Below are 27,804 nucleotides of genomic sequence, written 5' to 3' on the forward strand. Positions count from 1 at the left end.
ATCGTACTCATCTCTGGTGATATAACTTTTCCAGAATATGAGTTTTTTGTGGTAAGCAGAAACTTTTGCGGCGCGATCAATCACCGTAAAACCGTTGCTTTGCATATATAAATTTAAAGAATTCAGAGAGTCAAATATATCAGCAAGGTAAGCAACTTTTGCCTTGAAATTTTCTTGCAAAAACTTCTCGGCTAATCTCACACAGTAATGTTGCCTCAGGAAGATAGCAATCTCCTCTCGCAAATTACAAACTCGTTTCAGGACACGACCTCGTGACAACTGTCGCACTTCTGTGTGCAACAGCAATGCTTGATAATAATCAGAATTCACAAAGACGAAAACAAATGCCGATTTAGTGGACTTGTTTTGATGAAGTTTACACACTTCACATCATTCAACAATTCGTGCAGCTTTTGAGACAGCTTTTTTGCAGCAAAGGCCTCTCTGTGGAGAAAGCAATAAGTCCATACAGCACTTGGGGCTTTGTCTTTGATGCGTTTTACCACACCAGACTATGCGTGGTCCAACATGTCAAAAAGTTTGTCCGACATAGCGTTCGTGACATATAGTGCACGTTACAATATATATCCCGTAACTTTGTCAAGTTAATTTATGTTTGAGACTGAAATTTTTGTTGGGTTTACATTTAATAATAATAATAGCAATAATAAAAGCGAAAATTGTTAAAACTACTTGCACTACGATCATGCTACAAAGCTTTCCGACGTCTCGACATGAAACGCTTCATGACTTGTGTTTAACTGTTTATAGTTTCCAGTTTTGTGATCGATCTCTTCACGTTTTAAATTTTTTTTTATTGTTATTTTTTTCGCCCAAGATACAATATGCCTGAAAAACAAGAGACCCAAAAAAAGGATCAGGCGACCCAACTTTGGGTCGCAACCGATGAGTTGGGAACCACTGACATAAGCAATTCAAACCTTCAATTGTGCTATGAGCATTCTTAATTAAACCAGACATGTTGATATTTCCTTGGTAAAATTGTTAGTTCAACTGTTTATTTGCATTTGAAGTTCACAATCAGGTCGATTTTAAATATAGATCAGTGTTTTTCAACCTTCCTTGGCCCAACGCCTCCTTTATAAACTGGCAAATTTTTACCGCCCCCCAACAAAACAATTAATTATTAATTTGCTGTGCTGTTTACGTCATAATGGAACTCACCAGATTTTGTGATATAGCCTACTGAAAATTACTGAATTTAAATTTTAAATAGATAGGGTTCGTAAACAAAACGGTTGGTCAATCAAATACGACTATGGTGTAAGAGAAATTCTTTGGCTATCGTGCGAGCTTGTAGAGTACATTATCCATAAAATGATGTAACAAAATCGTTACGCTGGGCGGTAGATGGGTTGAACCAAAATGCCCCTAATAATCCAAACGCCTCCTTAAGCTGAGATAATCGTACTGCCCCCCTGCAAAATCAAAACGGCCCCGGCCCGGTACCTACTCAATTGAAAACCACTGATGTAAATAATTAATAACTGCAGAAGCTTGATACATAGGCTTATAGCCTATTGGGGTGTTTGCAATTGAGATCTGAAATACGTCTACTACTACACAAAGCTCCTCCAAACAAATTTCCCATTCCTTTCTTATCATACAGCAACTCGTCCTGCATAATGATTTTAATTACATTTTTGTATTTTAGTTATTTATTATATTAACTAAAATACAACATATCTTTTTGTTCTAATATCTGAATGAAAGTTAAGATTCTTATGTTCTCAACTATATTGTCTTGTTGTTTTTCTTTCTGACTACTGTCGACTCACTTGGTCAACTTTACAAATGCTTTGGAATTTTACAATGACTTAAAATCATTGGTGTGAATTCTTTGTTAATGTATTGTATTATTCTGTAGGCCTAACCTATTTAGAAGGCATTTACAGTGTAACATCTATCATAACTACAAGCTTCTATTCATGGAGAGGCCATTTTTAACAAACTTCAGATTGGTATTGTAGGTTACAACAGTGATCTTCAAGTAGTATTAAGCTTCACTCAGTCAAATTTTGCTTGAATTTATTATTATTTTAGCTACCGTACCGTAGCTTGCTTAATATGATCACTGGTGTAGGTCTGCCTCCAAAGCTTTTTGTTTAGCATGTTTTTCTCTAGTTTTTCTCTGCAGTTATAATAACCACCGCTCACTTTAACTTTAGCATCATATTAAGTTGTCTTTTATTGTTTTGTTTTTTTATGGGGATGACCATTCTTGTCCACAGCATTTTAACTCCTAACAAGTTGGTTTAGTGGTTGTGCAAATTAAAAATATTAATTTCCAAACGCTGTTTTAGCGATGCATAATTTAAACCATTTGGTTTTGCCATCTTTTTCTGCTGTTGGTGCCAAATTTGTGTGTTTATCGCACTTTCCATTTTCGCGCCAGGAATGAAAAACATAACTCTAAGAAGTAAGAATGGATTGTAACAACTTTGGTATTTCGGGGTGTAACAGGAGTCGGAATTTGCATTTTCTTTTTTTGGAGTCGGGTTCTCAGTCTACAATATTTCTGGTAAATTTGATCAGTCACAGTGAGCCCGAGTTAAAAAAAGAAACCCGCTGACACTGACGGTAGGCACTTTAACGTATTCCACTGGTCGATGCAATCACGTGATTTTTTGGCGTCAGGATTTTGATACAAAGAAATTTAACTGAATGCATCGCCACAACCAGCGTTTCCTAATAGGTTAGGGCAAAGGAGTAATAATTTCGATTGCATGGGTTCGATTCCCACACTCTGCTAATATTATTTTTTCTTCTGCAACTGAACCGAGTGCAGAGTGCAAGAAGGATCTTAGTGACTGCAATCAATGGAGCTTATGAGAAAAATTGTGACTAAAACACAAAGCAATTTCACATTGAAAAACAGGCACTCTTCGACAAGTGGTACGTTAAAGTGCCTACTGACACTCACAGCCAAAGCTGCCACAGCAAATTTGGAAAAAGCACAAGATTTAAGAAAAAAAGCACAAGATTTGGATACAAAAACACAAGAGCGTAAAACTGAAACTTTGCGACCCATTTTATGCCAATTTGAAGAATAACATGACTCTGAAATCAACAGTTTAGAGAAGATATATGTATGCTTACTAATCACTGTTCTCTTTCGATTCGTGGTTTTTAATTTAATATCACAAATCTTACAAAAAGCTACATATCGATCAGTTTTGTCTTCTTGTATCAAACTTTTAAAATCAGGATCATTCAACCATTGATGATTAAAAGGCTGTTTATACCACTTTTTTGTTTTGGGACTTGGTGAAAGATTGTCATTATTTGATGCTGATGTACGCTACTCTTTTTGCTGCTCTTGTTATCTAGCAACACAACCTGTGAGTTTGACGACATACTGTACTCCCTTCAGATCAAGTTTTTAGCTAATCTCGTTAGGCTTGATAACTCAATGTGTAAAATTGGTCAATATGCCTAAGTACGGTACCAGAAGCCTACGGCAGTTACCAAAACCTTTTAGTTCCCGTCTTTAATTTGCTACCAAACTCAAACCATGGTAGCAACGATTAATTTAACTTTGCTGAAAAACACAAGATTTAGCCAAAAATCGATAGGAAAGCACAAGGCCACAAGATCAAAAGTAAAAACACAAGATCTTGTGCAAAAACACAAGCCATGGCACCACTGCTCCTTCTCGGAAAAACCTAGAACATCACACAACTAAGGCGAAAGAGAAAATTGAATTGAGTCCTGTCTTTGTCGCGAGTTACCAAGGGGGGTGGGGGGACTTATATACCAGTCCCAGGTATACAAGTCTCCCCACCCCCTTGGTAACTCATAACAAAGACAGGACTCAATGGACATGGCTCTTTCGCCTTAGTTGTGTGATGTTCTAAGCGTTACCCTCCTTCTCGAAGAGTATCTCCGCTTTGAATTTTTCAGTGATGCGAGGTTATTTTTCAAAAACAAACAAATAAATCTAAAAACAGGCAAATCAACACAAAAACAAGTTTAATAATTGCAACCAATATCAAGCACGCAGTTTGACAGTTCAAAACTTTAAATACAACTTTTGTAGTCCATAAATTTCGTTATATTTCAAGATTGACACTTATTTACGCCATTCTACGCAATAATTCTTGAAAGGAAATGCGATGTTGAATATAGTAAACAATAATCTTAATTTCAGTGTCAAAAACAAGTTAAAAAGCGTTAGACTAGCACAAAAACAAGTAACCCGCAAACTCAAAAAAATGCGTAAACTCGAAAAAACAAGCCCAAATTTGCGAGAAAACTGCAGGGTTGGCAACAAAGTTTGTTTGAAATTTAAGTGGATATCCAAGGTTACCAAAGGTTTTTTAAATTTCCAGCACAATTGAAACTGAAAAGTAGCCCAGCGTCACAAGCGATGAAACATTAAATCAAGCCCAAAAGTAGCTCAAAACATGACAAATTTGCGCAAAATATAGTCAAAATCGATGAAAATGTCCGCCCCGTTAGCTTAGGTCCGCCCCGTTAGCTCAGTTGTTACGCGCCCGACCAGGCCCGGATTTAGGGGAGAGCAGAGGGGGCAGTTGCCCCGGGCCCCCGACTTTTGAAGGGCCCCCCTATGTGGAAAAAAAATGTGATTTTTTTTTCCTTTTGGCCTTTAAAGTTTCTGCAAATAGCTGTGCAGTACTGGACTGATGCTACTGTAGACGTAGAGATGGTTTTTCGCGCCGTAGGCTTGAAAAAAATTTTTACACGGGGGCCCCCCGATCTAAAAGTGCCCCGGGCCCCCCATCAGCTAAACCCGGCCCTGCGCCCGACTCAAGATCACGCAGCGCTGGTTCGACTCTCGGAGCAACGCATTTCAGGACTGCTCTCCATTCAGCGGCACCTATATAGTGAATGGAATAATTCCCCGGCAACAATACTTCAACAATCGGAAAACTTCACTACTGTCAATCTCGGTAACCGGCCCTGCGTCAAGAGCCTCTACAAGTATACGAAACTAGCAGGAATAACCTATCAAGGCTTTGTCAGTCCGAGCATAAAGATTCAAAAACCAACCAACCAAAATGGAAGTAGGCCTAAGCCAAACAAAAAAACTTGACTGCTAGAATTTTATCGCTAATTATGTGTTCTGTTTTTGCGATGATTTTTGCCCAGTGTGTAGCCTACCGGGCAAGCGCTACTCTTTATTCTATCGCTTAAGTTTTATTTATATTTGTGGAGGCACCTTGTCTTAGATAACATCACAACCGCAGTTTTTTTTTGGGTGATTCCAAGGTGTAGCTTCGGTATGAATAAAAGCTAAGCTAGGCTATGTCTATGTGTTTGATATAGCCTAGCTTACCGGTAGGATTTTTGTCTCGGACTTTTCGAACAACCGTCCAGGCAACAAGACGAATCAAAAATCGAATTAAGCTATTTCCGTTTAAGAAACGTAATTAAACGTAAAATTTTACTCAATTTATTTTTCAATTTTTTATATCTTAAAATTGTGTTAGAACGTTAATGATATAATATGAACGTTAATGACATCCAAATTTTTCATCAATAACCATCTTTGATACCCTATTTTCCATCTTCCATCGCAAAATGTGGCTTCCATTCCATCCAGTAGCGTACGGTAGCCAGGAATTTTGAAAAAAGGGTTTTGACGGCGTGTTTGCATAAAACGACACCCAGCGGTGGGGGTCTGGGGGGCTTCCCCCAGAAAATATTGAAAAATTACTTTGAATTTGGTTTATTGGGCAAGAACGCAGCTTGTAGGTGGTAGCCGCAGAACGCAGCTGGGCAAGAACGCAGCTTGTAGGCTAGTTGGTAGCCGCAGAACGCAGCTGGGCAAGAACGCAGCTTGTAGGCTAGGTGGTAGCCGCAGAACGCAGCTGGTGAGATAACGCAAGAACGCAGCTATGGTAGCCTACGCAGCTCTCATACTGCAATGTAATTACCTGACGATGTGATATACTGCGATGTAATTACCATGCGATGAAATTACCACGATGATATTACTGTACCACGATGAAATTACTGCGATGAAATTACCGGACACCCGCTCTTTTAATGCAGTTTCTTATAAAAGTAGGCAAACTTTTATTTAGAGACATATAGCATCATTCTCAATATCGTGACGTCACAAGCGTGCCAAAGTGGGGAGGTTGAAACTCCCCCCTTGGCTACGCCACTGATTCCATCCCGTAGCATTACCTGCCTTGGGTGTAATAAATTATGTGAGCATAGTTGCTGAAGAAAAGACCGCAAGGAAAGGCGGCCGAGAGAAAGGAACTATAGCCACTCTACTCTCATTAGTGAGGAAGCCTTAGTTTGATGACCGATGAAAACCTTATCTTTATGGTGGGCTACCGCCTGCCACCTGCGATAATGGAAAATTCAGACGGCTTGTCTAATTTGATGCTCTTCGTCTTGCTGGCTGGAATGCTGGTAGAAATACATGTTTCTCCATAGTATGACTCATGCTGGCTACCATCAGGATAACGGTATGGCTATTAGCTTATTAGGATGACAGCGGATGGCACAGCGATAGGTTATACCCTAAAAAAGTATTGGCAAGCAAAACCTGCTGTGTGGCACAATAACGTTTTGAACAGGAGCTATCGGCTATTTCCTTTTCAAAGCAGCTTGCAAATTTCACTGCTTCCTGTCCGTATGCAACGCTGCAATTAATTTTTTAGCTCAATTTAGGCCTTACTGATTTTTCCTGAAAAGGAGATTGGCTAAGTGAATTGATGAATGAACAGTGTGTGGCTGATCGACTATATAATTCATGTAAAAATCCAGTCTTAGGGGGGGGGAGTGGTTAATCGGCTATTTTTTCAAATCCAACTTTAGCTCTTGTTTTAGAATACAACAGGACATTCCAAGAGCTCTGGAAAAACAATTTGAAATTTCCGTCAAAAATTCGACGTTGTTGCACGAAGAATTATTTATGGCTCAAAAATAAACTATTTCTATCGTGGGAGAAAAGGTTGCATAGGCTATAGGTCTATTATAAACCTGTTTCCGTCAGGGATTTTAATCTGGAGTACATTTTTACATGTAGCCTATTCGCACAAAAATAATATAGGCCTAAGCCTACAGAAATATTCATGCACTTTAGAAGAGAGCAAAAAGCCTGTGAAAGTTTCAAAATGGATTTTGAGTGGATATGGTTAGGCTCAGTGCCGGTCTTGGGGTATTTCGGGCCCTGTGCGGAATATGCTTTGCAGGCCCCAATGACAATGATCTAATTCAATAGCGTAGCTAGGTATTTTGAAAAGGAGGGGGTGGTTTGACGGTCGGCGGGCGTTGCCTGATGGTGTGTTCGCCAAAGGCGACACCCAGCGGCGGGGGGTCTGGGGGAACCTCCACCAGAAAATTTTGAACAATTACTTTGAACTTGGAGCATTCTGAGAGCATGTTCAACAAAAATTTGGTATGAATATTGCTGTAAAATGGTGCTGTCTGCTGTCAACAAAATCGAATTTCAACCTATTTCATCCCCTGAAAAGATCGATAGAAATTTTAAATTGTTTGCGGCAACTCCGATCAGCGACTTCGGTTCTGTTGTTTTTTTCTCTCGATCTTTTCAGGGTACGAAATGTTCAGGGTACGAAATAGGTTGTGTCTCTTTGTTTTCTTGTTGCTAATTCTTTTGCTGAATTTTTCTATTGGAAATGACAAAAATTACTGCATTTTCTGAGTGAATTGCGTGCCCGCTAATTTGCGGGCCCTGTGCGATCGCACGGTTTGCACACCCCAAAGACCGGCGCTGGTTAGGCTTAGGCCTTATCGTAGGTGTTTGTAGGTTTCCAGATGAAAATGACTTACGTAGGCTATAGGCCTATGTGTGTCTTTCTAAAAACACTTTGCAGAAATGTGACTTGCGAAACAACACCAACCTCATTCATCATCATCACATTTGACTCATAAAGATGATTAAAAACGTTGCGTGTTTGCATTTTGTATTTTCCATTGTGTTCACTGTTCAGTTTGTTCTAAATTCAAGTGGGAAACACAAATAACTTTGGTTTGGTTTTGAATCTTTATCTTCGGACTGACAAAGCCTTGGTAGGTTATTCCTGGTAGTTTCGCATACTTGTAGAGGCTCTTGACGCAGGGCCGTTTACCGAGATTGGCAGAGCGAAGTTTCCGATTGTTGAAGTTTTGTTGTCGGGGGATTATTCCATTCATTAGGTGCCGCTGAATGGAAGCAGTCCTGAAATGCGTTGCTCAAGCGCACACCCCGAGAGTCGAACCAGTAGCCTACAGCGTGATCTTGAGTCGGGCTTGTAACCACTGAGCGAACGGGGCGGAACTTTGCTTTGAAGTAGCCTCAAATCTGAGGTTACGAATAACGATATGTTTTCTGTCTGGAGGAGACAAACCATGGCAACCAAGGACAAACCAATGTTTTTCTTCATGATGTTTAACTACTCGAAGCATAGATTTTTTGATGAACAGAATTGTGGTGAGAAATGGCGGCGACTAATCTACCGCAAGTTGACTTTTGGTTTGAAAACACCGAAGGTATCTGTTGTGGTTAAGATAAATAGCCCATGCATGCAAAAGAAAAACAGAGGTTGGTTTTCATTTCCTGTGTTTGAAATACATTAATTTATGTTTCAGATTAACATTTCCGTTTGCTTTCGGCGAAAGGTTTGACAGGAAATCGCAATAACCTGCATCAAATTTTGTTTTGAAATAATTCTTTGTCTCTGCGACAGCTTGATATGCATGTAAAAAAAGTTTCTTGCATAGTTTTAATCCAAAGCTTCGTAGAGTAAAAAACAGAAACTACAAACACTAAAGGTTGTCTTTTTTAATATGTAGATACAGTCAGTAAGTATAGCGAAGTTTTCGTTATAAGTTAGTATGGTCCACTTGCAAGACATATTGTTTATTAATTTTAAATAAAAGTTCTGAATTTCAAGAATAGGTTTATATTCTTAAAGTTGAAAAATGCAATAAACGAAATTTTGTTCTAATAATTCTACGTCAATTTGAAACATTTTCGTCGATAAAACCTTTGCCCTAGTGACAAGACCGAGAGTTTAAAAATACAGAAGATAAAGTTTGCAATTCCGGAATAAAAAACAGATGAAAGGGATAGTTAAAATTTTTAGTACTGGTATGAAGCATCGATACCATCTGTTTTTTTGTTTTTTATCATCTACCATCATTTTTTTTGTTTTTCTCCCAGTTTATGTTACAGCAATTAGGCTACGTTCAGTCACACAAAGTTTCCATTTCAAGATTTAAGTCAGACAAGATTACATGCGATTGTGTTGCCATCAAATAGTTCTGACTAAGATTGTACGAATACTTTTGTTCTAAAAACGTTCATCAAAACAATTGGCCATTACTTTTGCTTCAATAACTCACTTCAACGCACCGTAACTAATAACTTGTATTGTTTGGTGTAATATTTTCAATAGAAATCCAGTTTGGTTTACTTAGTAGGCCCACAAAACTTCTATGTTAGTCTTTCTTGCCAACATTGCTAAAAGCTACGTTCTTATTGAAGCACCATATTTCCAATACTTAAATTTTTCCAACCTTTTACTTCAAGATGACTGAAATAGTCATGATAACACACAAGTAATCTTTTTGAAGGGATAGATTTTAGAGTTAGTAATTTAATTATGTAGGTTAATAAGCCTATGAATAAACATGAAAAAAGATTGGGCCTCCTATTTGTTTATTTATTATTGCAACGATCTAAAAGGAAATCGATTGTAGAATATACACTAAGCATTTCTTTGCCTGTCATCATCAACTAAACAAATGAAACAGTCTCGAGATCAATGGAAAAACAATTTTGATTTTCTGTTTGTTACTGCCGGCTCAGCGGTTGGACTTGGAAACGTTTGGCGATTTCCATACATGTGTTATAAAAATGGAGGAGGTAAGTAAATTTACCAGACATATTTCACCATATCGATGGCAAGTTTTTGTTTCAGCAAAAGAATGAGAAAATTGTTCTCATTTTTTCTGGTAATTTGCTTTTATGCACAAGCATTTTAAATCACATTGTTCATGTAGGTTAATTTATTCACATAGACCACAATGCCAAATGTTTCAAAACCTTCTCCGTAGAAAACTGGTGATCATTCATATTACAACTACCAGCATAAGCATACGCTGCTGAAGCTTCGCATCACACTGCATTTAAATGCTGGAGTAGGCCCTAGGCCAAAGTTTGGCTGGGATATTTTTTCAATCGCCTTTTTTTTAAGTTACTACAGTATTATTTAGTTTAAGATGATCCAAATGCAAGTTTATTCCAACCGGATTGGTGGCTGAAGTGGCTATTTTACCACCAAAAACTGAAGTGGACCCGGTACCCAGAAGGGGGCCCGGTACTTTACCATCTGACGGCTGAAGTGGCTGTTTTAACCTCTGATGGCAATTCCTTTAGATCTGATTAGGCCTATATTAAAATCTTAATAATGTTTAAAGTCGCGGGGAATTTTTTAAATCCGGGCCCGGGTCCAAAAGTAGCCTACTACCTAGACCTCCCTGTCCACGCCACTGAGTATGCTGTTGTATTGTAGGCTACGGTCGTGTACAAAAATGTTCGAGACATTATTGACTAGTAACGTGACCTAGTTTTGTCTGTATAGCCTAATTCCTGGCGCTCATTCTTGGGGTTGTTGTTTAGTTTATTGTTCGGTAACAATGGTTGCTTGTGACTTTATTTTGGGTGAAAGAGGCTTTTCTGCAGATAACACAAGCTTGGAACAAACCTAACTGTGAACCTGACATGCGATGTGCATTGTCTTCAACAACTAAGGCATGAATTAAACTGCTATAGGCTACATCCTTAATTCTCATTGATGCGAGAAAAAGTAGATTGTGATCCACAAGCTTTTGATTCATGTTTTTGATGGATCCAAAACATGCAAAATTGTTGTAGTTTGACTTTAATTTAAAGCTTAAACGAGAAAAGAGGGCACAAAGTTTCGTAAATGACTTCCATGGGGCGCGCAGCTCAGAAATTTCAAGAAGCCCTGTTTTCGAAGCTGTAAAAAGGTTTAAACTTACAAAAGCTTACCCTAATTATACGACAAACTTTACAAAGACGACTTTGTTTCCTTTTTCCTTCATTACGCAACATGTTTCCATCAAGCTTACAACACAGAAAAGCCATTTAAAGCCAAAGCCGAAACAATACGTTGCTGAATAGCTTCAAATCATTGAGGAAGTTTTGCAAATGGTTTCATAGTATTGTAGATAATTTACCTGGTTTAAAACCCTTTTTGTTTTATTATATTTTCTTTTTCAAACCACCAGTAGCCTAAATTTCATAAACCAGATGTTATTTTATCGCAAATACTATTTTTGGACTGTAGGCTGCATTGACAGTGTAATCCATGGTTTTACGCTTGAGTTAATGCTACATGATGTTCATACGATAAAATCTAACGTGTGGTAGGGGCATAAATTTTCACTAACTCCGGATTTTTGGAAAGAAACCTAATTTCGTAGACTTGTTTACAGTATTTTAGACTGCTGCAATATATCACTTTTTGTTACTTCTTTAAAAAAGAAAAATTTTCCAGGAGCTTTTATGATCCCATATTTTGTGACTCTTTTCTTCATTGCTCTTCCTCATTTGATTCTACAAACTTCGCTTGGCCAACTCACAACCAAATCAGCTACAAAAGCCTGGTCGATTGTTCCAGTGATGAGAGGTAACTTTTAGCCACACTAACCTATTTTTAGCCAAACGTGCGCTTTTTCTTTCAAGAATACTGGATGACAGTTATTGTAGCCTATTGGTCACAGCGGTAAACCATAATCTCTTCGTGGGAAAATTGTAACATAAGATTCGTGGATCCGTTCGTCTGTATGTAATGACCGAAAAAGAAACACTCCTTTGAAACGTCTATTCAAAAAGTGTATTTCTGTAAAATTAGCCCGCGGCTATCGAAAATGAGGTGCAACGCGATACACCACTAAAAACTTGTCACTACAGAACAGATTACTTGGATAAAAGACAGAAATTTTATCCAGCTGGCAAGCACTAAGCAAACAGTTAAATATGCCTCCAACTTTCAAGCAACCATTTTACGAATGACTAGAATAATTTGCGATATCTCAAACTCACGTAAACAGTAACTGTGACGCAATAATGAAAGACATTGTCACGCAATTCAAACAGGTGTTCAAAGGTGGTGATGCAATGTTTCATCAGGTCTTACGAACGATGGTGCAATATTTGGACATTTTCTAGCAATTTCCATGACGTAAGATGCCAGCTAGGTTAAGTAGACCATAACGGTTTTTATATGACGTTTGATTTGGTGAAAATTGTCCGTAACACCTATACTTGGCATATATGTGTTCAAACTCTACTCAGTACATGAAAAAGTTCAAGTTATAAAAATACCTTTATTTTGCACTGTTTAAAGGTGTGGGATATGCAGTAACGTATTACGCATTTGTTTCCAACATCACTTATGCTACAATTCTTGCATGGGCAATCCGTTTTCTTTATGGGAGTTTTTCTGCTGTCCTTCCTTGGATGACTTGCGGTAATTCTTGGAACACAGAAAACTGCTTTGTGTCTCATTCTTTTGTCGACAATGAAACTGCAATTTTGTCGCCAGCATTGCAAAATGGAACTACTGCTAACAAAACCCTTTCCTCGTCCGCTGTTGAATTTTGGCAGTAAGTAACTTTTGACTAAATATAGGCTACTAACTTTCTACACGGCATTGGCAAGTAAAAGTATAGACAAAAAAGATGTCCAGACATTTACAGCCAACTTTGCTAATGAACAGACACTTTACGTGACCAGAATGATTGGAAACAGGACAAAACCAGAAATTAGACATAAAAAAAACATAGTTTGTTTGGCACATTCCAAGTTCTAACATTAACTTTAAGCAAAAGGTCCTTCTTTTCAATCTAAAGCAGTAAAAAAAGTTGGGCAGGGGCATTATAATATTTGGCTGACACCATAAATATTATAAATATGTATAGATAAGTTAAATACATAGCCACTTAGGCTACAGAGAAATACAAAATAAGCGATTATTATTTCAGTCAGGTACGATTATTGTTTCATTCAACCAACTACAGTAGGCTACGTTTTAGTTCTAAAAAAATTTAAAATCACATATTGATTCTAAAAAATCGTTTTTAGACGATCTGTGTTGAACATATCTTCTGGACTGACTGAGACTGGACGTTTTCAGACAGAGATTCTCATATGTCTGGTGATCACTTGGGCGATTGCCTTTCTTTGTATGTTTCGAGGAATAAACTGGACGAGCAAGGCAAGCCTAACCAGTTTTGTAATAAAAGTTAGATATAGTGTTGTGTGTTACTAGGCTAGTGTTGTTGTTGTTAGTTGTGTTGTACAGTGTTAGGTGCAGTGTTGAATTATTTCTGTTCAATTTTAAACTTAAAAATCCTACTCAAAAATTTCAAAACATGGTGCTCCGTTTCAGACTGTAGGCTACCTATCATCTCATACTTAGCTTCTGGGAAAGAGAATACAAGGTTGTCATTGTACCCAGCTTATGACACTTACAAGAACAAATGGCTAGTTTTTTTTTCCCTGCAGCCTTTCTTTTTATAAACTACCCCTACCTAACTAACTGTCCCGTAGATAGAGCTAAACGGTGTTTTTTTTTCAACACCCAGCTTAAGCTTGGTTTGGTTTTGAATCTTTATCTTCGGACTTACAAAGCCTTGATAGGTTATTCCTGGTAGTTTCGCATACTTGTAGAGGCTCTTAACGCAGAGCCGGTTATCGAGATTGACAGAGTGAAGTTTTCCGATTGTTGAAGTGTTGTTGCCGGAGAATTATTCCATTCACTAGGTGCCGCTGAATGGAGAGCAGTCCTGAAAGTACGTTGCTCAAACGCACATCCCGAGAGTCGAACCAGCGCCACGGCCCACGTGGTCTTGAGCCGAGCGCGTAACCACTTTGGAAATCAAGCGCTGTACGTGCTGCGTCGTTCCTCAATCCCTGTAACGCCAAAAAACGTTTTTCTATCAACTGCTGTACATATTTACAGGTCACATATGTCACTGCACCTCTTCCAATAATTCTTCTCATTGCGCTTATCATACACGGACTCACATTAGATGGCGCTATTGATGGCATCAAATACTTTCTGAAACCCAACATGAAATATCTGCTTCGGCCTCAGGTTGGTATTTTACTTTTCTAAACTTCAAAAATTTGGCAGCTTTTTCGTGCTTCAAAATTACTTATCACTGTTCACTGACAATGTCATTAGTTGCATTGTGGCAGATTTTAGACAATGAAAAACACCAAAATAATAGGAGTAGCTGACTCGACGACTGTATGACTTTTTGCTGTAATTGCAGTGTACCGAATGTTGTCCCTATGTGCGTAAAATAAAACATGACAAACAATGAAAAGCTATAGGCAACAATCCGACAGATGACATTTAAAATTATAATTTTCTGATTCTGAAAACTCAATTTATAGGCTACTTCCAGCAAATTCTATGTAGCCTATGTTTCTTGCAAATGGTTAATTGAAACAACAAATTGAAACTATTTTCTTCATAGGTATGGAAAGACGCGGCTTTGCAAAACCTATTTTCTCTCTCGCTAGGCTCAGGAGCCATGATTGCATTGGGAAGCTTCAATAAAAAGCATCACAACTTTTTCAGGTGAGCTACACATTGTTTCGTCATTACATCAGTTTAAAAAAAAACTCTACAGCCTGTTCGAGAAGATATTGAACCTGGCAATCAACGGCATAGGCCTACAGTGGTTGGTAGCATTTGTATAGTCACTGATTATTCTTGAAGGATCAATTATTCTATCAGCTACGGATCTCTAAACTTTGAAGATTTGTCGTGTGTAAAACTAAAAACTTTTGCTGTTTTGCATGATATAAATTCAATGAAACTCCTTGACAATTTTCACGGAGCTTTTAGCCATCCATGGATTCCAGGTTTGAGTATATTGGCCTATTGGATTAATTTCTTCTAACATTTTCACAATTGTTAGGTAGCCTAAGCAGCAATTTCATACCGAAAACGCAAAGGTCCAATAGGTGTTAACATCCAGGGGCTCTATCCACTTTTAGAATTCGGGGGGGGTGATTTTGGGTGGGTTAAAATTATCATAGTCATTTCAACTTCAATGAGTGGGAGGGTGATCACCCCCCTCACCTCCCTTTGGATATAGCCCATGTTAACATCGCTATAGTAGCATCTGGACTGGAAGTCAAACGCTAGACTTATTTTGCACGTCAAACAGGCTTCTTCGTCTAGAACAGTGGTTCCCAACCTTTTTGTTGTCAAGGACCCCTTTAGACAAATTATTAATTTTGCGACCCCTACCTACATTTTGCCTGAACTCAATTAACATACTATTGTAATAATTATGCTACTCAACTGTGTCATATCGCATTGCCGTTATGACTCCTGCGGCAAATATCAGGTTAAACACTGAACAGTTGCTTAAATAAGAAAATGAATGAATTGTTCAAGAAATGTCAGCAGTATTTGAATATTAAGGTGACCCAAAGTGCCATGTCGAAACTTTTTCAACGTACCGTAAGCAAATTTAATGAGAGGGCTGTTGTTGCCTTTCCTGAACTAAACGACTGAACTGTGCTTGAGTTTTTGACAATGCAACACGCATGCCATTTTCAACGTCCAGGCGATTTCGATGTTTAGTTTTTATTGTAACAAGAGCTGAGAATCCTGCCTCGCAAAGGAAAGTGGTTATGAATCGTAACAAAATCAGGGTCGCCGGAAGCGGGGGGGCAGGGAGGGCGGCCGCCCCCCCTGCCCTCAACTTTTCTGCAGATGGAGGGGCAGGGGGGGCAATGGAGCCCTTTTAAATTCATGTAAGCTACTGCACATTTTGCAATATAACAATTTCTGCTATTCGCTTTTAGCCTAATTATAATCTTTCATTTTTGCCTCAAAATGATATATATATATATATACGGCACAAAATTTTGCAACACAGGACAGGACTTAAAACTCGTTTTTTTTTCGGCAACCATCGTGGCCTACCGGGAGCTCCTTCTCGGCGGCCAAATCTGCGTGCTTGGAGGCCAAAATACAAAATAAAAATAACGACAGCACAAGTAAATAGAATTAAACTTGAAACAATGCAAAAATGATCACTTAGCGTTGTTGAAGTCTGGGCCTGGGTGACGTCCTACAATAGAATCGTTGCACCACACAATAACTGCTTTATCGGGATTGTAATCCAGTACTGCGGGACCATCTAACGACACTCGCATGAGTGTCTCCAATGTGGCTGATTTTAAAGAAGTTCGCCACTCCCCTAGAATTCTGTTTAGCAACGAAAAATAACGTTGGACATGTGTTGACGATGACGGCAAGGTAATAAAATAAGTATTTCAATGATGTGAAGAACATTACTAAAAGAAGCATAATTTTTGCAAAAATATGATCAAAAAATGTTTTCCCCTCGGATGCCAACTAACCTAGTTCTCCTTTTTAATGTCCGACAACATCGAATCGACATAAAAACGACAATATTGCCAGCCGATGTAAATTAGCACTTCGGATTAAGACTTTGTTAAAATAATCGTCGGGAATTACAAACAAGACTTACAGCGCTGGTGATCGCAGATGGATATATTCCATCAATAACAAATATTAATATTCCCGCACAATGCAACAGTAGCGATTATGACGCGCTGACCTAATTGATTGATTGAATCTTTATCCTCAGACTGGGAAAGCTTCTTGCAGAGCTTAATCATGGCAGTTTCGCATACTTGTAGAGGCTTTGAATCACTGTCGCAGACCCGGTTACCGAGATTGACAGAGTGAAGTTTCCGATTGTTGAAGTCTTGTTGCCGGGGAACTATTCCATCCATTAGATGCCGCTGAATGGAGAGCAGTCCTTAACGTGCGTTGCTCAAGCGCACACCCCTAGAGTCGAACCAGCCCCGCTTGCTCTTGAAGCTTCTTCGTTCCAGAATTTTGCGTCACTCTTTGATACTACATATTTTCGACAGTTAATCCACGATCATTCTATTGCGAAATTAAATAATTGGCTAGAAGAGACCGGTGGCCAAACTTGGCCGATTGAGGAGGTAGCACCGGCGGTCATTCAAGCACTACTTAGCGGCCATGGCCGCAGGCTGCTTTAAAGCTTGACAGTAGGTTACATCATTATAACATAGCATGATGCCCTTCTTTGTATACCAGACACTTGTAGGCTATTATTAGCCTACTCAATACATAGTGAGCTGATAGATTAGCGTTGTCGCTATATCTTATCTTAAAACTTGAAAAAAATTGGCCATTTAGTAAACAAAAGTGCCCTTTTTTTGTAATCTTGCCCCCCCAGTCAAAAATCGTTCCGGCGCCCCTGAACAAAATAACAATAGCTTGCTTTGCCAAGAATGGGTAGGTTTGCAGTTGTGAGCACCAAATTTCTTCCACAGTTTTTGAATGAAATTCAATGCGTAATAACTCTTACTTCTTGACAGAGCGCTTTAAAAGTGGGTCTGCTACTATTCGGTGAGTCCGATTCGGTGAGTCCGATTCGGTGAGTCCGATTCGGAGAGAGCCTTTTTCGGTGAGAGCCCTATTCGGTGAGTTATTTTTTTTTAATTATTGCGCGCCGTAGCCTAATTATCATTGCCGTTATAGGGTTAGGGGATAGGGGTTAGGGGATAGGGGTTAGGGGGTTTTTGGGGTTGGGGGTTTTTGTGTTTTTTTTTTGAATTTTTGTTTGAAAATTATCGGGTACCGTAGCCTAATTAAAACCCCAAACCCCCCCAAACCCCCCAAACCCCCAAACCCCCCAAACCCCCCAAACCCCCCAAAACCCCCAAACCCCCAAAAACCCCCAAACCCAAAAACCTCCAACCCCAAAACCCCCAAACCCCCAAAACCCCCAAAGCCCCAAACCCCAAAACCCCCAAACCCCCAAAAACCCCCAAACCCAAAAACCTCCAACCCCAAAACCCCAAACCCCCAAAACCCCCAAAGCCCCAAAACCCCCAAACCCCCAAAACCCCCAAACCCCAAAAAACCCCAACCCCAAAAACCCCCAACCCCCTAACCCCCAACCCCCTAACCCCCAACCCCAAAACCGCAAACCCCTAACCCCAAACCCCAAAAACCCCCAACCCCAAAACCCCCAAGCCCCCAAACCCCCAAAACCCCCAAACCCCAAAACCCCCAAGTCCCCCAAAACCCCCAAAACCCCCAAACCCCAAAAAACCCCAACCCCCTAACCCCCAACCCCAAAACCGCAAACCCCTAACCCCCAAAACCCCCAAACCCCAAAAAAAGCCCCAAAACCGCAAACCCCTAACCCCAAACCCCCAACCCCAAAAACCCCCAACACCAAAACCCCCAAACCCCCAAACCCCCAAAACCCCCAAACCCCAAAAACCCACCCCAACCCCAAAAACCCCCTAACCTCTATCCCCTAACCCCTATCCCCTAACCCTATAACGGCAATGATAATTAGGCTACGGCGCGCAATAATTTAAAAAAAAAAAACTCACCGAATAGGGCTCTCACCGAAAAAGGCTCTCACCGAAAAAGGCTCTCACCGAATCGGACTCACCGAATCGGACTCACCGAATCGGACTCACCGAATCGGGCCATTCCGTTAAAAGTACGGTGGTTTACAGCTCTGCTTTTGATGAAATTAACAACTTTCACGCAATTCGTCAGAATTTCTTTGAGACTTGCTGGTAAAGTTTTTGCTGCTAAGGCGTACCTGTGCAAGAAGCAATGGGTAACAACCACTCGAGGAGCTTTGTTTTTTACTAAAGCAGCAAATCTTGATTTGTTCCCGAGCATAGCTGGTGCTCTATCCGTGCATATAGAACAATTTTTTTTTCCAAAATTTATCAAGGTAATCACGGACCCCCAAATGCTTTCTCACGGACCCCCAAGGGGTCCGTGAACCCCAGGTTGGGAACCACTGGTCTAGAATCTAGATGTTATTATAGCGACGTCGTCGTCACCGCGATAGTCTACCACAACATCAAGCAGCTTACCGGCAATTTACATTTTGACCGAGTTATAAAGCATAATTGTTTAAAGTGGTCATTAGCAATAAAACTTCAGGCCCAGTAAGCTATCATAAGCCTGCTATATAAAAATGTCAAGAACAATTGCAATACTGTATATTGTTTCTGGAAAGCTTTTCCCTTAAAAACTGGTATCAGCCTAATTCGGAAACAAAGTTTTTTAAAACTCAACTTTTTACGAAGATGTTTCTATTTTCGAATAAATATAAGAAACACTAGACCAAACAAAACAAAAAATAGAAATAGAGACCAAACGTCCATCCTAATAGCCTACTGTAATTTGTTTATAAGCTAAATGATTGTTTATAAGCAACAACACTTCTCCGAACAAACTCTGTCAAATTCCTATTATCACTGGTTTGAATTTTCTATGTTTACATACAGTATAAGCATAATATGAAACTTTCAGGATTAAGAATTTAAAGTGTTTTTTTAATCGGAAGAAAAAGACTCTGATAACCGATCAATCAAAAGTCTAAATTAAATAATTCAATAGAATTATTATGAACTGATGTAAAACTCAATTGATAAAATTGTTGGTAAATAGGTTTGATTCTTATCTTCTAGTTCTATTTTTAGAATCTTTCCATAGTAGCCTATACTTTGTTCTGCCAATTGATGTTAAAATATCACATTTTATTTCACTTCTATGACAAGTCATGTTAACTCATGCCTCAAATCAGCCTGCTTCATGAACCTTTCTATACAAATACTTCTACTCCTCAACATTGTAAACGTTTTGTTGCAGGGATTGTCTCATTCTGTCGGGTGTCAATAGTGGCGCGAGTATTTTGTCAGGGTTTGCTGTATTTTCTACATTAGGTTTTATGGCAAAACAGCAGGTATATAGAAGAGTAGAGTATTGTGATTGTATTACAAACTAATACTTTTAAAGACAAAACCAAAGCCTTATTAATTTCTTGAGTAGGTTACCCTATCTTATCCAGTTTGTGAATATCGTATCATTCTAAGTATCGTGGTAACAATAAACTTTTTAGGCTCTTTCAAACAAAAAAAGCGTTTTTCTCACTGCGCAGAACTGCACGTAATATTTTTTCAAGATTTGTCATCACTATTACCATAACTTCCCCACAACTCACAATGCGCTCATTTACTGGTTTTCAGAACAAAACTGTGAAAGATATTGCTGAAGCAGGACCTGGTTTGGCGTTTACAGCCTATCCCGAAGCTGTAGGCATGATGCCTTTGCCTCAGTTGTGGTCAGCTGTATTCTTCCTAATGTTTCTCATGCTTGGTTTGGATTCATTGGTAAGCTAGTTCATCCCGATGTTTCAGTTGGTTAAGCGCCTAATTTTACGAACAAAGAAGCCGAAAGATCAAGTGGCCATAGTTCGATTCTCCGGGTGTGCGTTTGAGCAACATTCATTTCCAAACTTCGCGCTGTCAAACTCGATGGCTAGGCCTGTGTCAATGGTTGAAAGTCTCTACATGCTTGCTAAACTGCCAGGATTAAGCTCTTAAAGAAGCTTTCTCGGTCTGAAAATAAAGATCAAATCAATCTTGAAGATGTATGCTTGTTAATGTACTTTTTGCTTGCGATTGTGTTTTTCCCATTTTTTGCCAACCATACAATTAGTGTTTGCTTTAGCTGTAGTTTTAAAGAAAGGTCGGGTCACGAATTTTTAAGTTGAGCTTATTTTTAAAGTTTTAGGCGTAACCTAAGCTTGCTGCAGAAATGATGCGGAAATGAAACCATACTCTTTTCAAACACGTGTTTTAACTGGAAGTTACAGCCCGTACAACAATATCTGTCATTTTTACATCGATTCAACGTCTGTAGACATCAAGGTAAAAATGACGGATTTTGCTGTTTGAGAACTCACAATTTATTCACTCAGCATCATGAAGCGAATGTAGCCTAATAAATAAATTATGATTTTAGAAACTAACAATTCTAATATTTTTTTTAAAAGTTTGTGTCTGTGGAAGCATTCGTTGCTGCAATTGTTGATCTTGTCCCTAACTTTTTTCAAAAAAGATGGAAGAAAAGTTTGTTGAATTTGGCAGTTTGCATTTCACTCTTGCTGCTTGGACTTATTACAGTCACGCAGGTAAAGTAAAACAAAAATATTATTGGGTCAAGTTTTGCGTTACAGAAAGTATGTAAAGTTGTCTGTTATAAATTATATTTGATTAAAAATAAAAGAACCAACCGACAGGGTAAAGTCTTGCTGATTGTTGACTGTTGAGTACCATTTTACGAATTTAGAGTGACTAATAGTTTACCATTCCGTAGCCTACGTATTTGACGCTTTCCCTAAAATCTGATAGGTATAAAATAAAGAGAAACAAGCACACAATATTTTAGTAGAAGCAAAAAACATTTTATCAATTTCGGTAGCTTAGCTAAGCGTGTATCATACCAAAACCGTTATTCTCCGTGGTATTTTTCGTAATTGTACTAAGAAGCTTGTGATTTTAAACTTAACAGTTTCAGATTTAAGTAAAGAAATATTTTCTTTTTAGAGTGGAATGTATTACGTGTATTTGCTTGACAACTTTTCAAGTACTAGTTGGTCTATGCTTTTTGGAATAGCCTGCGAGTGCATAGCAATAACTTGGTTATATGGCTCAGAAAAATATTATGAGGAATTCTGCAAAATGCTGGGATACCGTCCATACTTTCCCTGGTTTAAATATTGTTGGAAATTTGTAATACCGTTCATTTCACTGGTATGTAGAATTCTTCTAATAAAAAAGAACCTAGGAAAACTTAGAGTGATCGACAGTTTTACTTTCACAAGGCTAATTTAAAAACTACAGCAAATACAATCGCTACAATTAAAAAGTGGTTAAAGTCTAAGAATAGAATTTTCCTATAGAAGAACAAACAAATATACTTTTAGGCTACTGCATTGTATACCGAACGAGTGAACAACATTATCAGAGGTGATGAGATAAAATTAATCTGCTCTTAGTGCTTGTACAGCAAAGAGTTACCTACATTTCTCTAGCTTATTGTTATTTGTGTCTATCAAAAGTAACCGTCAAGGTTAGATTTAATGAAATGAAACACAAGCGTATTTAGGGGATGGAATAATTCCCCGCCAACAACACTTCAACAATCAAAAACTCCACTCTTTCAATCTCCGTGACCGGGCCTGTGTCAGTGCTTCAGAGCCTCCACAAATATACGAAACCGCCATCATTGAGCTCTCAAAGAAGCTTTTGCAATCCGAGCATAAAAATCAAAATCAATAAGCAGCAATACTAAAAAATGAGACGTGAATAGGCTATCCTATCTATTCAAGAGACTCCTACGATACCGTATCCCAAACTACACCAAACACTTAAGAGAGCCAAGAATCATATGTGGAGCGTTGTTGCTCAAAAAAGCTTGCGCTTATTAAATTGAGGTGTGCTTTAGTGTTTTTGATGCAAATTTTTGCGAGTTTTAAAAATGTTTCTGAGCCATTTTTGGATTTCAAGTCAACAAATTTAAGAATATGGTAAAACCAGGTCTCAAAAAAATTCTGCATAATTAGGCTAAGTTTACCGGTAGGTAGGCTACCAGTACTATTGTGTTTTGACTAACAATATAATCACTGGGTTTTGTTGCAGGTTTTATTCGTTTATTGCCTTGTTCTTTACAAACCTCTTGTCTATAATCGAACTTACATTTACCCCGTATGGGCAATAGCCATTGGATGGATTATATCGATGGCTGGGTTTGTGTGGATACCAGGATATGCATTGTATTATCTCGTTAAAACAAAATACTATAAGTCTAATGAGGTAACATCTATGTTGCATACTTGGTTGAATATTATGTGCAAATATTTCACTACAATAAAACCGTTCAGTGGCGGCTGTAGTTTACTTTCACACACAGTAGCGTACGGTACGTAAAGAGGAAGAGGGGCTGTGAGGCAACTCTCCCCCCCCCCCCCTTTAAGCTTGATCTCGTATATATCTAATTGCTCTTCATGGCTTTGTTAATACCTGTAGAAAATTTTACTTTTAGTTCAATCAAATATCAATCTCCAAATTATTTTTAAAGTAGCTAGGATATTTGATGAAGTGTCCTACTTGGTTGCTTGTTTTTTTCTTCTGAAAACCAAATAGTTTGTCAATTGGTACAACGGGTTGGATGCTACTAATGAAAAATAAAAAAGAAGAATTGCCCAGGCCTATATACAGGAATGATAAATCTGACGGTGTAGCCTACAGAAGGCTATTGTGATATTTTAAGAAAAAAGTTCAATAAAATTCTAATTTAAAATCTATTAACTGATGTTTGTTAAATCTTTTCAACTTCATGCACAGCAATTTACTTGCACAAAGAAATTTTTACATCATTGTATCGTTCTGCAGTTTCTTGCATGTAATTTAACAAATATGAAATACAAATGTACATACAAATGTAAATACAAATATGACCTAATTTAACAAATATATGCGTTTTTTATACAATTGTTGCAGATACTCAGTCCTATGGTTGAAATTCAACATTTGAAATTCGAAGAAACCTGGTCAGATGTGAACAGAAGCAAGTTTTGAAGCAGAATGACGTTGCATCTGTTTAAATCCATAATAAAAGTGATAAATTTCAGTTCAGTTGTATTTTTTTTCTGATCATCTTAAGCGAAAACAATACACGTCAACATGGTTCAATGTAGTTCAAGCTACAGTTTATATATTTCAGTGTTAGCCTATCCAAAAAAGGAGAAAAAAATGGTTGTATGTTCAATATTTAGATTTCTGATTTGTTCTGATATTTCAACAGTTTTAAAAATTCTTTTCGGTCACTAGATCAGGAGTGCCTAAAGGCTAAGTAAGATGACTAAGCCAGAAAATAGGCCTATTGCACATTTGAAAAAAAATGACATGTGCATATTATCAAGTAAATTTTTTATTTTCGAAATCAGTTTGTTTTTAAAACTTATGTTTGCATCATAAATAGTGATCAAACGATTGGCCCAGTGTTTCCATTCAGTAATTTCTAAAACAGATTTGTTTGCTTTAAGTTTGTTTTAACCCTATTTCCTGTGGTGGGGAGTCGGTGGGTCTTTTTTAATCTTCTTGCGTTTGAGGAAGCCATTCATACAGCACTCTGCATGTACAGTGTCTCAGAGGATTACCGCAGAACCAGATGATGCATCCCTCACACCTTATAGAAACAAGTAGGCTAACTTTTAAAGCGACCAGTAGGATTATGTTACCCAGTGGCTCCGAGAGGGGGGGGAAGTCGGGCTACTTTCCCCCCTAGCATAACATTGTAAAGGAAAAACGAGTAGTTTTTCGTTTTGTCACTTTTGAGGGAGGCCCATTTTTACTACTAAAATAAAAATTTATCAACCTAAAAGTAAACAAACTTTTGAATGAAATGTGTACGGTAGTTACAATTTTACAAGTCGATCATTGTTATGTTGTTTTAACTTGAAAACTAGTGCTGCTTTGGCTAAGCGTGTATTATGTTTGCTTGACCAACTGTACCTTGACATGAAAAACTGCGTTTGCCAGGCATATGATAGTGGATCCAACATATTTGGAAAAATGTCCAAGCAAGATTGAAAAAGGTAAACCCTTCTTGCCTATTTTCTGCTTATGGATGTCATTGCTTAAATGCACTAGAGTTGGAGTTCATGGTGTGCAGTGTTGTCCAAATGTTATATCATTTTTGATCGACTAAGCTTATGTCATTTTCAATTGCAGCCAAGTCAGATAGGAAATTCTAAAGAAAGCTATAGCCTACCGTTTCCAAGCAGCCTACTTGAGCAGTTTCAAACCTGTGCTTCTCTGCATTATGTAGATCACAGTCCTAAGCGAGATTCACTCTAACTTATTTATGCAGCGATAAAGAACTGTTCAATGTTTTTCGGCCCCAGAGGAGGCTCGCACGACGACGACGAATGGACAATAAGCTGATGAATTTAATGAAGTTAAAGGAAGATGTAATCAAAGTTACAGAAAGCTGGAAAGTAGGCTACTCGCAAGCTTAAGTTGTTATAGGAACTATTAATTGGAAAAAAAAAATTTCTAGCGACGGAACGCTTCAACAACTCCGCTTCACCAGCTCAATATTACAAACGAAATTTATTCTACCGTAGGCTACGCTATGTTGCAAAGGATTCGCTAGCTGTGGGTGGTTTATTCACAAATGCATCAACAAACTCAGATATCATCGATAAGTTTGAAGTCCTATGGAAATATCATTGTATGTCTGATGTGTAGTTGTAGGCATGTGGAACAAATTTAAACAAGTTGTAAAACAATGACGTTTTGGATGAGTTGGTAAGCTACTTTTGAAAGAAAGCTACCCAGCAAACTTGAGATGCAAACTGGAACGCATCACCTCATGATATCTACACAAGGAAATCATTGATTGCAACTTTCGAAACACTTTTCCAGATATTTTGTTGCTTTGAAAATTTGTTGCCTAAACCAGTAGCCTACTTCCAACGGTTGCGAGTTGAAAACGTGGTTTTAGTACACAGAAATTTGTAAAATTTGTTTACGCACCACCACGACTCAAAACCGAGTGAACAGTTTATGCACGTTGTGCATCAATTTAAACCTTGCCAAATCTTTATTATTTGATGCTGTGATCCGTAACTTTGCATGGCAAAAGGTTCCGAATGGATTGAATGCTTTGTTGAACTATTTTCGTTGCCCGCATTGCGTGTTAACAATTTTTCCTTTATCTACTGTAGATTATACTAAAATTACCACCTATAGCAATTTCGATTCACAACATGACTGGAACCAAGTACCAACGCGATGCAGACTTGTCAAGGGAGGAGACGTTATCACCGACCCAAAAGCGGCTCTTGCAGGATTCCACACAACGAACAGACAAGAATTCATCAGAAAACATGCCCGCACTGCCTTAACCATAGAGAGTTTGAACAAACTATACTGCATTCTTTGGATACGGTGCATTTTTCTTGAAAGTGTCTTTATTGGGGGCCGGAAAATCGTTTTGATACCGGACCAAAATTCTCCTTTCAACGGCCGTGGCCAAAGGCACCATGTATAGGGTGTGCATGTGCACATCGTATAACTTTACTGCAATTCTTTCTTAGAGAAAATATTGAGTAACAATAGGAATTTTGCTGCAAGTGTAATCGAGTGATTTTTGTTGATTTTCATCGAAACTTTAAAGGAATTCAACTTCACGATGAGGAAAGTAGCTAAGTTTGGCTTAAGACACATGATGCAACGCATGATACAAATTCGTTACTTGTGTTTTTGCTAAAAAATGTTTTTTGAGGCCCACTTTTAGTATTGTTTCCCGACCAGTAACGATTTCTCTCGGAGGCCCTGATGTTACCAGTACGAAAACACTTTAAATTCATCAATTCTTTTCTAGATTTGGTTGAAGCAGAGGAGAGTCTTTATCATCTGGTACCGCATAACTCAGAGTTAATTGGGTTTTAGGATGTTTTTGTAGTATAGTCAATTTCTTTTCTTGAGACGGAGAGCCTTCACGTGCCGAAATAAAAGGTGTCTAAAAAGCTCCAAGCACTGATATCTGTGGTGTTGAGCTAAAAGAACTATGAGTTATAAAAAATATGGTGGCCATTGATGACTAGCAGCGTTGATAGAGAGGTCCAGGATGATTTTAGGGGCCCGGGAACCTGAAGCAATCGCGTATTTATGGGATGTAAGTTAATGCGTTTTTTCTTAAAAATATCTTGATTTGAACCCCAAGAATATCATTAGTACCGGTCCCAAAATATCCTCTCAACGGCCTCTGCCTCATTTGATGTGCTCTGTGCAATAAAGCGTGACGTTGAAAACAACCACGATGGCTGCTTCATAGGCAAGCACCAAATTGCTTGTGATTGTTGAAGCCATAATAGAATGTCGGTTGTAACTTGTAAGCTTTAGCATTGTTCAGCCAATTTATCTTTGGTACTTAAGTTTCGATTAGTTTTCAGTTTGTTTCACTTCCGTGAGGAACGGACCGTGAGGTCATCGAATCAACTGCCACCTTTATCCTCTGTTTGCAGGGCCTCTGAGAGAAGTTTTCACTAAGGGTACGAAGAGTCATTCCGGGGCCCCCTCTCACTCCGGGCCCCCTTCGTCTTGGGCAAAGCGCGTGATGTTTGCTTAAGCGTATTGCCAGGGTTGGAAGTAACGACTAGTTGTCACTATTCGATAGCGTTATTTGTTGCTTTCTGAATATCGAATGCTTATACCCATTCCTTTTAAAAATAAATATCAAATGCGCGTTATTTACTGCTTTTTTATGCAAGCAACGAAATCATTATTCGTTATTCACTAATCGATATTTAGGAGAACTGCTGAATCATTTTTTGGTGTTCACTAACTTCGTCGTCAAAACGAATTTACGAGATTTAGTTTTCGGATTACTATTCGACCTAGTCCCCTTCCGGTTTACAAACTTTAAAGGATTAAGGAAAATTTTGCGGAAACACAGTTCAGAAAAACCATGCCAGTGAGAGTCGTTAACAGTGTTGCCAACCTTGCAGTTTTCTCGCAAGTTTGGGCTTGTTTTTTTTTCAAGTTTGCGTATTTTTTTTTAGTTTGCGGGCTGCTCGTTATTTTTTTTTAATTATTTTTAGTAATTGCTATTCATTGCTTTTTTGAGTATCGATAGCGGAAAGTCGTTGCTGTTTTGGGCACTATCGAATAGTGAAATAGTCATTGCTTTTTGACTAACGACTTCCAACCCTGCGTATTGTACACCATACAACATTTTACTGCAGAATTAGACATCTGAGCGAAATAATAGTATCAAGCTACATAAAAACTATTATTTAAAGGCTATGCACAATAATATTGAATATGAAAGATAAATATATCAC

The 27,804-nt window shown here is 38.4% G+C and overlaps 1 protein-coding gene across 1 annotated transcript; it reads left to right on the forward strand.

The window, feature by feature from the left end:
* Positions 1 to 9,625: 9,625 nt before the first annotated feature.
* On the forward strand, positions 9,626 to 23,610 carry LOC145772357 (sodium- and chloride-dependent GABA transporter 2-like). Its single transcript, XM_082584237.1, has 12 exons — positions 9,626 to 9,874; positions 11,532 to 11,663; positions 12,384 to 12,642; positions 13,121 to 13,253; positions 14,001 to 14,135; positions 14,524 to 14,627; positions 19,758 to 19,851; positions 20,135 to 20,278; positions 20,944 to 21,081; positions 21,497 to 21,703; positions 22,592 to 22,765; positions 23,453 to 23,610. The coding sequence occupies exons 1-12, from the start codon at positions 9,754 to 9,756 to the stop codon at positions 23,528 to 23,530; spliced, it is 1,719 nt and encodes a 572-aa protein (XP_082440363.1). The 5' UTR covers positions 9,626 to 9,753; the 3' UTR covers positions 23,531 to 23,610.
* Positions 23,611 to 27,804: the final 4,194 nt, after the last annotated feature.

Source organism: Aplidium turbinatum, chromosome 6 (assembly GCF_918807975.1).
Source record: "Aplidium turbinatum chromosome 6, kaAplTurb1.1, whole genome shotgun sequence".
In the NCBI taxonomy this organism is placed as follows: Eukaryota; Metazoa; Chordata; class Ascidiacea; order Aplousobranchia; family Polyclinidae; genus Aplidium; species Aplidium turbinatum.